The 13,381-nt window shown below is 41.7% G+C and overlaps 1 protein-coding gene across 1 annotated transcript in view; it reads left to right on the forward strand.

Moving 5' to 3' along the window:
• Nucleotides 1-11,919, forward strand: part of ASZ1 (ankyrin repeat, SAM and basic leucine zipper domain containing 1) — a 103,284-nt gene extending 91,365 nt beyond the window's left edge. The window contains exons 11-13 of the mRNA XM_065423563.1: nucleotides 7,896-8,001; nucleotides 8,826-8,939; nucleotides 11,767-11,919. Of these exons, the coding sequence (XP_065279635.1) occupies nucleotides 7,896-8,001; nucleotides 8,826-8,939; nucleotides 11,767-11,919 (373 nt within the window). The remainder of the gene's footprint in view (nucleotides 1-7,895; nucleotides 8,002-8,825; nucleotides 8,940-11,766) is intronic.
• Nucleotides 11,920-13,381: the final 1,462 nt, after the last annotated feature.

The raw sequence follows: 13,381 nt of genomic DNA on the forward strand, positions 1-13,381 counted from the left end.
ACCTCCAAAGGTCAAGAACACTTGCGCTTTTGGTCTGTTAGGCTCATCACAAAAACAACAGTTGTAATTGCAGTGGTCCTCAGGAAGGGAAGTGATCTGCATAATTCCCTACCTGAATGACAGACTGGTTTGGGCCAAACTATTCTGCAGAGACTTGGGAGACATAAAGACTCTGACAATATTCAGTGAACTTGGCATGTGTCAAATCAGTAAAACAGCTCTTTATCTCTAAGATGCTATGCCATCTCAGAGCAGTAATAAAACAAGATAGAAAACAAGTCATTTTTCCCCTGAGGGAGCCCTTAAGATGGAGGCAAGCTGTGGTGTGAATATACCCTGCACTAGCCTACCAAGGACTAAGTTTTCCCTGTGGACCCTGCTGATGCTCATTAACAGTTTGTTAACGTGCTTTGATCGAGTCCTCTTTGAAAAAGAACTAATCAAAGTGCATTCTTCTTCCTGTCGGAGGTAGAGCTCGCCAAGCCAATTGACAGCAGCCTCCTCAGCTAAGTGTAGAGCCCTCAGACCACCATCAAATCTGGTCAGAGGGCAGTCATCAGCAATGGGTGACATTGTCTGTCTTTGGCCACAGCTGCATGTGGGATCTTCTCGTTGGCTGCAGGTGTGAAGGCTGGCTGCACATTGACCCTGGCCCATACAAAATCAGTTCAGAAAGGCCCATGAGCAGTGTGGCAAATCAAGCCAGGTACACACGTGGTCAGGTCATTTATAAGAAACTGGTTTCTGACATCAGCTGCAGACCATTCTTCATGCTGCATCAATATCACAGAGAAATCTGGGCAGGGCTAATGTCTAAATAGCCATGTCTTTGGAAGTTGCTCTTCATTGACCACTTGCGTGAAGAACTGCACCAACCATGGGTGAACACAAGTCCCGAGGTGCTTCAGGAACTCTAGCAATACGTTGTCATAGCCAGCAAGCGTGCCATTCCTAATATCACTCAGAATTTTGTCTAGCTTGGTGGCTGTGAACAGCTCTCTATATTGCCAAGTGGCATCTCTCAGATGGAACCTCTGCCATTCATCATGAATTTGTCTGACATGCTTCTCATTTGGGGCCTTTGACACATACAGCAGATGGCTGACAGCTTGGTTTGGCATGACAGGTGGGTGGCTTAGGGGTGGTGGTTGCTGAGCTATGCCGAGACAATGAATCAAATTCCAGCATTTCTGATTTGAGCGAGAATTCTAGATTCTGAGTCATCACTTCCCATCATGCATGTCTAGTCATCCAGTGACTCAATTCTCTGGTCAGCAATATATGGATCATCAGAGGATTCATACTGACTGAACAGTTTAGCACATTCAACCTCAAGGCACAGCATGTAGACTGGATGGCAGCTGCGCAGTATGGATGCACAGGCAGCTTTGAAGATGGCTCCTCAACACTCACTGAAAGCTTCATTGACCGGGATGATGCATGATGGTATGGAGACAAAACTTTTTTCTAGAGCATCCGAATGTAATGTAAAATGGACCAGTGTTCTCGTCACGCATCCTGTGTGTATCTGGTTCATATCGGGGAAATTGATGATCCAATCAGCAGACCGCATTCAAAGTGCTTTCTAGGGCTGAATCTGAGCCACTTGTAAGACAACATTCCTGATACAATTCCATCCCCCAGCGTTGGAGCCATCAGGCTAGTCCTGAGAATACTGCAGCTCAACACTGAGGGATTCTTGACAGCCACATGCAGGATTTTCTGCAATCAGAGCACATTAATGAACTGTTAATGTGTGTCAGCATGGGGACACACAGACAATATGTATATTTCTGTACTAAATGCCACAGAAGACTGACTCTTCTTCAAGCATACACAGAAGAGCTCAAAAGCTTCTCTTTCTCTCCAACAAAAGATGGTCCAATAAAAGATATTACCTCACCCACCTTCTCTCTCTAATACCCTGAGGCCAGCATAACTACAACAACACTACATACAATCTTCTTCAAAGGTTAATTTAAGGAGCATGAGTTTAAGAGAATTAAGTTCAATTAGGCTTCATGCATTTTATTCTAAAAGCAAATAGTGCTGCCAAAGAGATGCTGTATTTTTTAAAATAAATTTATTTGTTCAGATTATCCTTAAAATATAAATTATGAAGAATTGAGTGGAAAATAAAAAAATGAACAGTCTACTGGCTATCTAGAAAAGGAGTCTAAAATATAGATAATCTGTTCCCCACTACAGATTTTTAATTAAATAACATGCTAAATACGTGAAATGCACAAAATGTATGTTATTAGATCAATGGTTGTACCTATAAACCTTATTGTAGCTTTCTGTGTTTTTATGAGTTAAAAGAAATAATAAAGCTTAATGTAGCTTTCCATGTGTTCATGAATTACAAGAAACAAAGCACTAATTCAGGGTCGTGAGGTATACAAAATATGACACAAATTCAATTATTAGAAGTGTTGCACTTTTTAAATAAAACTGTTAGACACATGTATTCTAGGAATCTGACCTTGTGGTTAAATCACAGGCTATGTTTACATGCTGTTATATAAAGATTTTGCTTCCCATTTGTTCAAAGTCATTCTAAAAGGAGGAATATTAGTCATTAAGTCATAGAAAAACTAACATAGTAGAAAATGTTGAACTGATTGATTGTAAACTCCCACAGGGTCTCTTGCACTGTTTAGCAACTCATGTTTTAACTTTTTTCTTTTGCATTCTAAAGAAATATGATACCTTTATTTTTCTGAAAATCTGAAGTCCTGTTAGGGGTGCAAGGGAAAGTGTCAGTGCAACAGCTATCTCTGTATGCAACATGACTTAATTAAATTGTTAAGGGTTTTTCTACTTCTGCTGAAGTTCAGTCTAATAACCATTCCCAATATTTGAATAATTTTAACAGATACGGTAATGGTAAGTGTTTTACTTGGTTTTATGCCTTGTCATATTTTGTTTTAGGCATGATGGAAAGAGATGCTCAACAAAATAACAAAAATAATTAGTATTCATTTGTGGCAAAGCACAAATAATGTCATCATTGATTCCAGCCATTTATAAAGTTTATCTTCTGGGTGGAAAGAAGTCCCTATGATAGACTTGCTTGACAGGTGCTCAACATGCATGAAAAACTTTCAAACTGCTCTCTAGTTAGGATCATTTTATTTAGTCCAAATTTTTTATCCAAAATAAATGTTTACTTAAAATTAACGGGTTATTTTTCTGTAAAAAGCCATTCCAGAAGGATTAAAAGTCATAGCAATTTACCAAATAAAACTAGATAATAGTTTTTGTTTTGCTCCCCTTCCTTCCATCCCTTTCCCACCTTCATCAAAAAGTAAACAAAATTCTCATCTTTTTAAAATATATTTTTAACAGAGATGCTGAAAGCTCCACCTTTTTATATTAAGCATTACAGAAGTCTTACAACAATACACTGTATTGCGTACCACCAACCACACTCTGACCAGTACAGGCAATTTACTGTAATAGTGTGACCACGGTCAAATGGGCTCATGCGAAAAAATTAATTCTGTGAAATACCAGACAACAGAATATAAATATACACCTAATATTTACAAAAATATAATTTTCAAAATGAACAGAATACTTTGCACTTAGTAAGACTTCAATTACATTTCTATGTTTCTACTGGAACGTGGAACACACATGCTTGAAGTGGACCAGTACAGTGTTTCAGTATTTTTCTCATACCATAGTTCCTTCCATACTGCTTCCATGCTATATGATTTGATGGTGAAATGTGTGAATGTTGCACTGTGCCTTGGCTTAGGACTCAGCTTCCAGCAACCCAGACGGGAGGTGGGTGTTGGAAATATGAATATGGTAAGGTTTGAAATACCATCCATCATCATTTTTAACGTTAACATTGTTTTAGATGTAGGAGCTGTGTGTCTTATACTGCCTTAGATGGTATTGATTTCCTCAGATGTAGCATGGAAATCCCAGAACCCTGACTTACTCTACAGTCATTCTAAAGTAGCATACCGTATAGAGGATAAGTGTGTACCAGCCTTGGATATTAATATAATATTAGCAAACTAGTTAAGAAAAGATGACCGATAGCCCTTTTGCAGTTCCTTGTCCTTTCACCAGCAGAAGTGGTCCCAGAACGTGCGCTATATATTTTTTGCCCCTTCATATAATTTGTTAGCTAGGCTTAGTAAATCTTTTAGAGAAAAGGTTTTGTTCAGATCGCCCGAGAGGTTCCTGTGATAGAGAAATGACGTCATTGGATCATCAAATGACTCCATGTTTGTCCTGTATGGCATTCCCCCCAAGAAGCAGAAGTGAGCAGCGGTTGTTCTACTGTAGGCTGAGATTCTGGAGTCTTGGGGGTTGGGTGCTTATGGATCATTCTTTGGATAGCGTTCCTAAAAAGATCCAAGCTTTCTGATCTACATCTGAGGCTCCTTGGTTTTGTTGTATGCTGAAAGTGGGAAGAAAAAAAACAAGTCAGATGGGGACAGAGTAAGGGGCTGGGGGTTCTAAGAAGAAAAAGTGATGTGAGCATTCAGATCAGTGCTCTTGGAGACCTTAATGCAACCACCCTTCAGTACCATCTTCTCACTTGTAAGTGAAAGTTTCCTTCAGATTGGAGAGCCTCACGTCTTTCCCAAGGTCACTTAGAGAAATTCAGTACAGAAGGTGTGCCAGATCCAGGGCAAGAGCAGCACTGTTGGATACCCCCCACTCCTCCATCCACCACATTTTAGATTGGATACCTCACTTTACCCTGTGTTCAGCCTCTTAATGCTGGTCAGAATCCCCATAGAACCGTAGAAAATTAGGGTTGGAAGAGACCTCAGGAGGCCATCTAATCCAACTCCCTGCTCAAAGCAGGACCAACCCCAACTAAATCATCCCAGCCTGGGCTTTGTCAAGCTGGGCCTTAAAAACCTCTTAAGGATGGAGATTCCACCACCTCCCTAGGTAACCCATTCCAGTGCTTCACCACCCTCCTAGTGAAATAGTTTTTCCTAATATCCAACCTAGACCTCCCCCACTGCAACTTGAGACCATTGCTCCTTGTTCTCTCATCTGCCACCACTGACAACAGCCTAGCTCCATCCTCTTTGGAACCCCCCTTCAGGTAATTGAAGGCTGCTATCAAATCCCTCCTCACGCTACTCTTCTGCAGACTAAATAACCCCAGTTCCTTCAGCTTCTCCTCATAAGTCATGTGCCCCAGCCCCCTAATCATTTTCATTGCCTTCTGCTGGACTCTCTCCAATTTGTGTACATCCTTTCTGGAGTGGAGGGCCCAAAACTGGACGCAGTACTCCAGATGTGGCTTCACTGGTGCCAAACAGAGGGGAATAATCACTTCCCTCGATCTGCTGGCAATGCTCCTACTGATGCAACTCAATATGCTGTTAGCCTTCTTGGCAACAAGGGCACACCGTTGACTCATATCCAGCTTCTCATCCACTGTAATCTCCGGGTCCTTTTCTGCAGAACTGCCACTTAGCCAGTCAGTCCCCAGCCTGTAGCAGTGCATGGGATTCTTCCGTCTTAAGTGCAGGACTCTGCACTTGTCCTTGTTGAACTCATCAGATTTCTTTTGGCCCAATCCTCCAATTTGTCTAGATCACTCTGGACCTTATCCCTACCTCTCCTCCCCACTTAGTGTCATCTGCGAACTTGCTGAGGGTGCAATCCATCCCAGCATCCAGATCATTAATGAAGATGTTGAACAAAACTGACCCCTGGGGCACTCCACTTGATACCAGCTGCCAACTAGACAACAAGCTGTTGATCACTACCTGTTGAACCCGACAATCTAGCCAGCTTTCTATCCACCGTATAGTCCATTCATCCAATCCATACTTCTTTAACTTGCTGGCAAGAATACTGTGGGAGACCGTATCAAAAGCTTTGCTAAAGTCAAGGTATATCACGTCCACCGCTTTCCCCTCATCCACAGAGCCAGTTATCTCATCATAGAAGGCAATCAGGTTGATCAGGCATGACCTGCCCTTGGTGAATCCATGTTGACTGTTCCTAATCACCTTCCTCTCCTCCAAGTGCTTCAAAATGGATTCCTTGAGGACCTGCTCCATGCTTTTTCCAGGGACAGAGGTGAGGCTGACCGATCTGTAGTTCCTCGGATTCTCCTTCTTCCCATTTTTAAAGATGAGCACTATATTTGCCATTTTCCAATCGTCCGGGACCTGATTGCCACGAGTTTTCAAAGATAATGGCCAGTGGCTCTGCAATCACATCAGCCAACTCCCTCAGCACCCTTGGATGCATTGCATTGTCCAGCTTTTCTAAATACACCTCTACCCCGATATAACGTGGTCCTCGGGAGCCAAAAAAATTCACTGTGTTATAGGTGAGGCCGCGTTATATCAGGGTAGGGAGAGGAGCCACTCCCCGCCCCAGTTCACCTCCGCTTTGCCTCCGCCTCCTCCCTGAGCGCGCCGCCGCCGCTCCGCTTCTCCCTCCCTCCCTCCCTTCCAGGCTTGCCACGCCAATCAGCTGTTTGGCCCGGCAAGCCTGGAAGGGAGGGAGAAGCGGAGCAGCGGCAGCGCTCTCGGGAGGAGGCGGAGATGAGCTGGAGCGGGGATCGGTTCCTCTGCGCCCCCCATTACTTGCTGCGGTCCTCCCCAGGCCTCCCCCCCCCAGCCCAGCTCATCTCCGCTCCGCCTCCTCCCATGAGCGTGCCACAGCCCCACTTCTCCTCCCTCCCAGGCTTGCTGTGCCAATCAGCTGTTTGGCGCGGCAAGTCTGGGAGGGAGGAGAAGCGGAGCTGCGGTGTGCTCGTGGGAGGAGGAGGCAGAGCGGAGGTGAGCTGGGGCGGGGAGCGGTTCCTCTGCACTGCCCCCCCCCCACTTGCTGCGGCCCCCCTGCCCCACCTCACCTCTCCGCCTCCTCCCACGAGTGCGCCGCAGCTCCGCTTTTCCTCCCTCCCAGACTTGCCGCGCCAAACAGCTGATTGGCGCAGCAAGCCTGGGAGGGAGGAGAAGTGGAGCTGCAGCATGCTCGTGAGAGGAGGCGGAGCGGAGGTGAGCTGGGCCAGGGGGGCCCCGGAAAGGGCCGCAGCAAGTAACAGGCGGGCACAGAGGAACCGCTTGCAGTAACATGAATTCGGATATAATGAGGTAAAGCAGCCCCGCCCCCCCCCGGAGCGCTGCTTTACCATGGTATATCCGAATTTGCGTTATATCGGACCGCATTATATCGGGGTAGAGATGTAGTTCTTAACCTGTTGCCTGACCACCGAGGGCTGCTCACTTCCTCCCCATACTATGCTGCCCAGTGCAGCAGTCTGGGAGCTGACCTTGTCTGTGAAGACCGAGGCAAAAAAAGCATTGAGTACTTCAGCTTTTTCCACATCATCTGTGACTAGGTTGCCTCCCCCATTCAGTAAGGGTCCCAAACTCCATGTACCGATCAGATATAACTTCTCCATGTCATCCTTGATTATAGAAGCTGTAGACCAGGAATATTTCATACATTAACATAAAATGGACCTGAGACTTCCAGTACTTTATCTTGTAAGATTACTGGTTGCAGGTTTTATCATTGTGCACAAAAGACCATAATCTTATAAATTCATGTGCATAATAGGGAACACTTAATATTTCCTTCATGTAGCAAATAAGGGGTCTTCCCACTGGTAGGTGTAAAAGATGGGGTAAAGAGGGAAAGCAAAGATTAATGGAAATTAAACTGAGCATTGCTAAAGATTTAGGGGTTTTTGAACTGTTCAGACTTTCAAACTTGTTTTTAATAGCTACAGTGTTCTAGATAACTATTTTTATGGGGAAATAGATAAGCTTACTGAATTTTAGTACATGTAGAGCTCTATGGGAAGTTGTGCATTTATAATAAAAGAATATTACTTTGTTTCTTAATTAAATTGCATATCTTATTATCTTATTTTGTTTTTATAGTGGCGATGAGTTCCTCAATTTTCTTCTGAAACTGAATAGACAATGTGGTCATCTTACAACTGCTGTGCAAAATATAGTTAGCCAGTTTCCCGCAAACTCTCACAAGGTATTCAACAAAGGAAAATGAAGACTGATTTGGGACAGGGTGGGAGGATTATGAGTTTAGCTACTAATAAATGAGAAAATGAACAGTGATGGACGTCTATATACAACTTTCTCCTTTTTCATACAGTTTATGTAAACTAGATAGCATTCTTGCCAGTAGTATTGTACCTTGAAATACCACTTTAAGTTGCAACATTTTTAAAAAAATCTTAAGTCAATCAAATTTTTAAGAAGAAAAAAAATTCTGTTCCTTTCTGCTTGTGCTGATAAGAGTTTAAATATTTAAATAAAAAGTTCCAGAAAGGGCAGGGGAAGGCTGAAACACAACAGTATGTGCCATGTCACACACAAACCATGTAATTGGAAATGTAGGGTGTTGTGTTTTAAAAATAATCTGTTTGTGTTTTGATTTTATCACAACAATATTTAAAATATCAAAATATTTAAAAAGTAGAGAATATTTTGTAAGGTTAGACTGTCTTAATTGCTTTCCTCGCTTTGTTTACACCTCTGGAGAAGCATAGAAATATATACTGTTTGTCTAAAAAGTCTGATTATCTTGAGCTTGCATAATGTTTTTGGGGGGGCCTTCAGGCCTACCAGTTGACCTGTGTGAGGTAAGATGACATTTTGAATAACTGGTTTGATCTATTAAACTATGTAAGTGATCTAAGTTGAACTATGTACTATGCCAGTCTCTCCATCGATTTCATACTGTACAGAGATAAGAATTTTACAGAAATTGTTGTTCATGTTTTAATAACAATTATATAAAGATCAGAAGTTTTTTCCAAATTTTAAATAACATTGTAAAACTTCTAATAGATAGTACTCGAGTGGGGTCCACCCCAGAGCTTCACTAAAGTTTGTGAGGACTTGGTTTGCAGTGTTGAGGATTTGGGTGAAGAAGTTAGCAAACTAAAGGACCTCATGCAAAAGGTGGGTATGTGTCTTAATGAATATACTAAACAAAATGCCATAAACAGATTTCTTATAAACAAATTCTGTACATACTGCCCCATCAGCTAAGTGGTGGCACATCAGACTGCCACAGAAAGGATCTTTAAAACTGTAGTTTGAACACCTGCAAAGGGAAGTAGTTGCAAGATATGAGGAGGTAGAGTGACTATATTTCCCAAAGAGAAAATGGAACACTGCATGGGGCTGGGCCCCAGGCCCAAGCCGCCACCCGAGCCTACCACCACCACTCCCCATGCAGGGGCAGGCAGGGCTTGGGCGAGCAGCAACGCACATACTAGATAGGGCGACCGTATTTCCCAAAGGCTGAGGCTGGCATCACTGGCCACACACACTCCCACCCATTCCTCCACACCCTGATTTTTTGACAAAAGTGGGCATTTGTCCCGTTTTGCTCTTGCCAACTGATCAAGTTAGCAAGAGCAAACAGGACAAATGCCCACTTTTGAAAGAAAAAGAAAAAAAGTTAGTACGGCTGGGACAGGGCTTAAAAAGGGACTGTCCTGACCAAAACGGGACATATTGTCACCCTATGTGGAGGCAGCAGGGAATTGGGGTTGAGAGGTGCTTTGCATCACTCAGCAGTGAATCATCTGGACAATTCCAAAACAGTGCTGACAGCCTCTATAGGAATCTGTAGCCATCCCTTTTGTACTGAAAGGCAGAGATGAGTGAAACCTGAGGGAGAGGAAAGGATGCTAAAAATGGGGGAATATCCTTATGCTCCTTAAGAGCTATTGCAGTATAAATGCCATTCTGTGAACACATAATTAAGGTATTGTATGGAAATATTGACTCATGAGGAAGATGTTAGGGTTTTATGTGATGGAATAGGAGGCAATCCAGATATGTCTGTAGAGGTGTCAAAAGAAAAGGGTGGGAGAGGTCAATGCTAGATGTTAGCACTACATCACTCACACTCAAACCAACATAATGACAAGCTCTTGTCAGACAAGATCACTTTAAGTAATAGGCTTGTAAAAGGAATGAGTGTTGAGATTCAGTAAATGGAGCATCAGTGTCAGAAAGGAATCTGTTGCTGAATGAAGTCATGTGGAAGTCAGACAGTGAATATAATACTATTAATGCTGTCTAGTTGTTTAGGTAAATTTAAACGAATGTTAACAGACTTCGCTTTGTAAAACATTTAGAACCAAATATGTGAGAGTAGGTTTGAAGCTGCCACAAAGAACTGTATGGCAGTTGCCTGCCTACATTTGTGTATGCAGTAATTGAATACATGTGCAAATAGGTGATTGCGCACCCAGCTGACCAGTTATAGTTGATGTCTAAGGTTGATGTACTAAGTCTTAGAGCCTGGGTCAGCTGACTCAGACTCATGGGGCTTGGGCTGCAGGGCTATAAAATTGTAGTATAGACATTCAGGCTTGGAGTGAAGCCCAAGATCTGAGACTCCAAACATCTACACTGCAGTTTTATAGCCCCATACCCCTAGACCCACAAGCCTGAGTCAACTGACCCAGGCCAGCCGTGGCCATGCTATGGGTCTTTTATCACAGTGTAGACATACCCTAAAGGTCAAGTTGCACTTTCAAGTAAAAAATGGTACTGCATGTGCATCGAATTCAAGCATTCTCTCACTAGAACCTTTGGTCATGTTCTTTAAATATTTGGCACTTTTAATATTTTAGAAACTATTATTCCTGTTACATTACAACTATAATCAGTACATCATATAATCTGCTCATTTAGTATCATTCTGAATAACATTTTAACAGCTTTTAACATTTAAACATACTTTTTTGCTTTACATTTTTATTGGCCGTTGTTGAATTGTCATAGGCAATGGTTCTCAACTTATTTACCATAGTGGGCCGCATATGCAGCTCTCTCTGTGTCATGTGGCCGCATCAACACAATATGTATACTACCTATATGACCCTGAGGATGTCACATGGGCCACAGATTGAGCACCACTGGCATAGAGAGCTCAAATGAAATAACATTTAGTGTGAAAATTAGTTATTTCTAAAACATTTAAATTAAAATTTATTTTTTAAATCTAGTAAATATAATTAGTATATAAAATTTCCAATTTTTTGCCAGATTTCATTAAATACACAGTTAACAGCTACAATATATAATTACTTTGTGAAAGTGTATAAGTGGCTATTAGCCAGTTTAATAATAATTTAATATTCTGGGGGTAAAACTCACATTGACCTAAATGGAGTCAGAATTTCACCTTCTGCCTTTACGAGGGTAGATTGGGCCCACTTATTATTTGTGGGCCCAATCTTGTAAGGTGCGTGGGACCCTACAAACATAGGATCTTGCCTATATGCTGACTATAGCTCTGCTGTTACAGGGAAGTCATTGAAAGCCTCTTTTTGACTAAATATATTTTTACAAATCATGACTCTTGTGATTAAATAGCATAGGCCCTGATCAAATATTGGACGTTGTTAGTGTTTTTATCACAGGGTTGTTTTGCTGTTATAATGGTTCAAGATGTTTTCTAACAATTGTTAGTTTTGACTCGCCTTTAAGGAATTTTGTTTATTTACAAAAAGGTGCTGGTATTCATGCTTCTACTATTTTTATAGTATCTCTCTGTGAAATAGATAAGATAAAGACCCACTCCTACTCCCATTGAAATCTGTATAAGTTTTGCCATTTATTTTAATGGAAGCAAGATCAAGCCCAGACTTTAACAAGAGTAAAATAACATAAATACCTACATTTATGTACTGTCTGAAATGCCTTCATGTACTTAAGAAGTTCTCATACACTAACTATTTGAATTATATATTTACATGAACTTCAGCTTCAAAATGGACAGAAGAATGACCCCACTCGTGTGCGACCCCTGGAAAAAACACCTACCTGGAAAAGTAGATTAATAAAAAGGGCAGCAGTAACCCTGTTTGGATTTGGATTTCTCTTTCTTATCACCAAATTAACCTTAAGGAAAGCCTGATTTTATGCATACTTCTAACAAACTTTTTTCTCAAATATGATTCTGTTCAACATATGGAGCAACAAACCAATTGATAGTAAGAAAAGATATTTGAAAAAGCACATTAAATTCTTCTTAGCTTCATTTCTGAAGTTTAAATTTTGTAATGTTATAAATACTTTAATTTAGAAACAAAATAAAGGTTACAAATTCAGTCCAGCCAATTAGATTTATTTGTATTTAAAAGTTTTCTTTACAAAATGGGTATGGCTTGTAAGTATAAACCTTTTCAAAGTTTTGTTTTTATATTTCATTTTTGTAAGAAATAAAACCATAATTCTTCTTGCTTAGTACTTATTGCTAGTTTTTTTGCCCATTTAGCTGCCATTTATGAATGTGGAACATCTTCAGTAGTTTGTCTGCTATGTTGTATATTAGTTATGTATTTGCAACAATAGTGAAATTTATTTTTCCGAGGGCATTTTATCAAAATATTTAAGACAACTTAAGTAGACTTCACTGAAGACATTCTGTATTTTATAATGCAATGTAGTTTCACATCAAAAAATATTTTCCTGTGGTTACTATGACTTTATTTCTTATTTGTTTACCAACAACAATATTGTAGGTATTCTTGTCAAGCATTTAATCATGAAGCATCAGTTTGATTTTCCTACCCCACCTCAGTGAGTACTTTCATGTCCAATGCTACAAAACAGTAGTTCTTCTTCGAGAGATGTCCCTGTGGGTGCTCCACTCCGGTGTTGGTGCGTCCCTGTGCCTTCGCTCGGAGATTTTTCGTAGCAGTACTCGTACTGGCCACGCATGCGCAGAGGCTGCCCCTCGCTGTGAGTCTAGGATAATAGTACGCATGCGTGGCCAATCTCCTCAGTTCCTTCTCTACCGTCCCCGGCCTGAGACGGAGCTCAGCAGACTCGTTAGGAAATCCCTCACTTTCTTACAATTACCTGTTATAGTAGTTAGTTTGTTGTCAGTTCTTGTTAGTCTAGTTTATTAGTTCTTTATCTGTAAAAAAAAAAAAAAAAAAAAATTTCTCTCAGCCGCAGCCGCTTCTACCATGCCTGGCTCCACAGGCTTTAAGCGCTGCTCTAAGTGCAAGGATGCTATCCCACTCTCTGATGGCCATTCTCTTTGTATAAAATGCCTGGGGGAAACACACATTCCCCAAAAATGTGCCCACTGTACCAAACTCAGTTCCAGGGCACGAAAGGACAGGGAGCTCAAATTGAAACTGCTCCTCCTGCAGAAGTCTCTCGGGTCAGTTTCAGACCCAGCCCCCGACTCCGGCTCTACTGCCCGACACAGCCCCCCTGCTTCAAAAAACCTGAAGAAAACTTCAAAGAAGGGGCAGCCCTCTCCAACAAGGAAGTTGGTGAGGCACAAAAGTGCCTCAGGCAGGTCAACAGTTTCCCTGCCTGTGTTTCCTCGCATCAGCACTTTTGAAGAGCCGGGCTCCTCAGGC

The sequence above is a fragment of the Emys orbicularis genome, chromosome 1 (genome assembly GCF_028017835.1).
Source record: "Emys orbicularis isolate rEmyOrb1 chromosome 1, rEmyOrb1.hap1, whole genome shotgun sequence".
In the NCBI taxonomy this organism is placed as follows: domain Eukaryota; kingdom Metazoa; phylum Chordata; order Testudines; family Emydidae; genus Emys; species Emys orbicularis.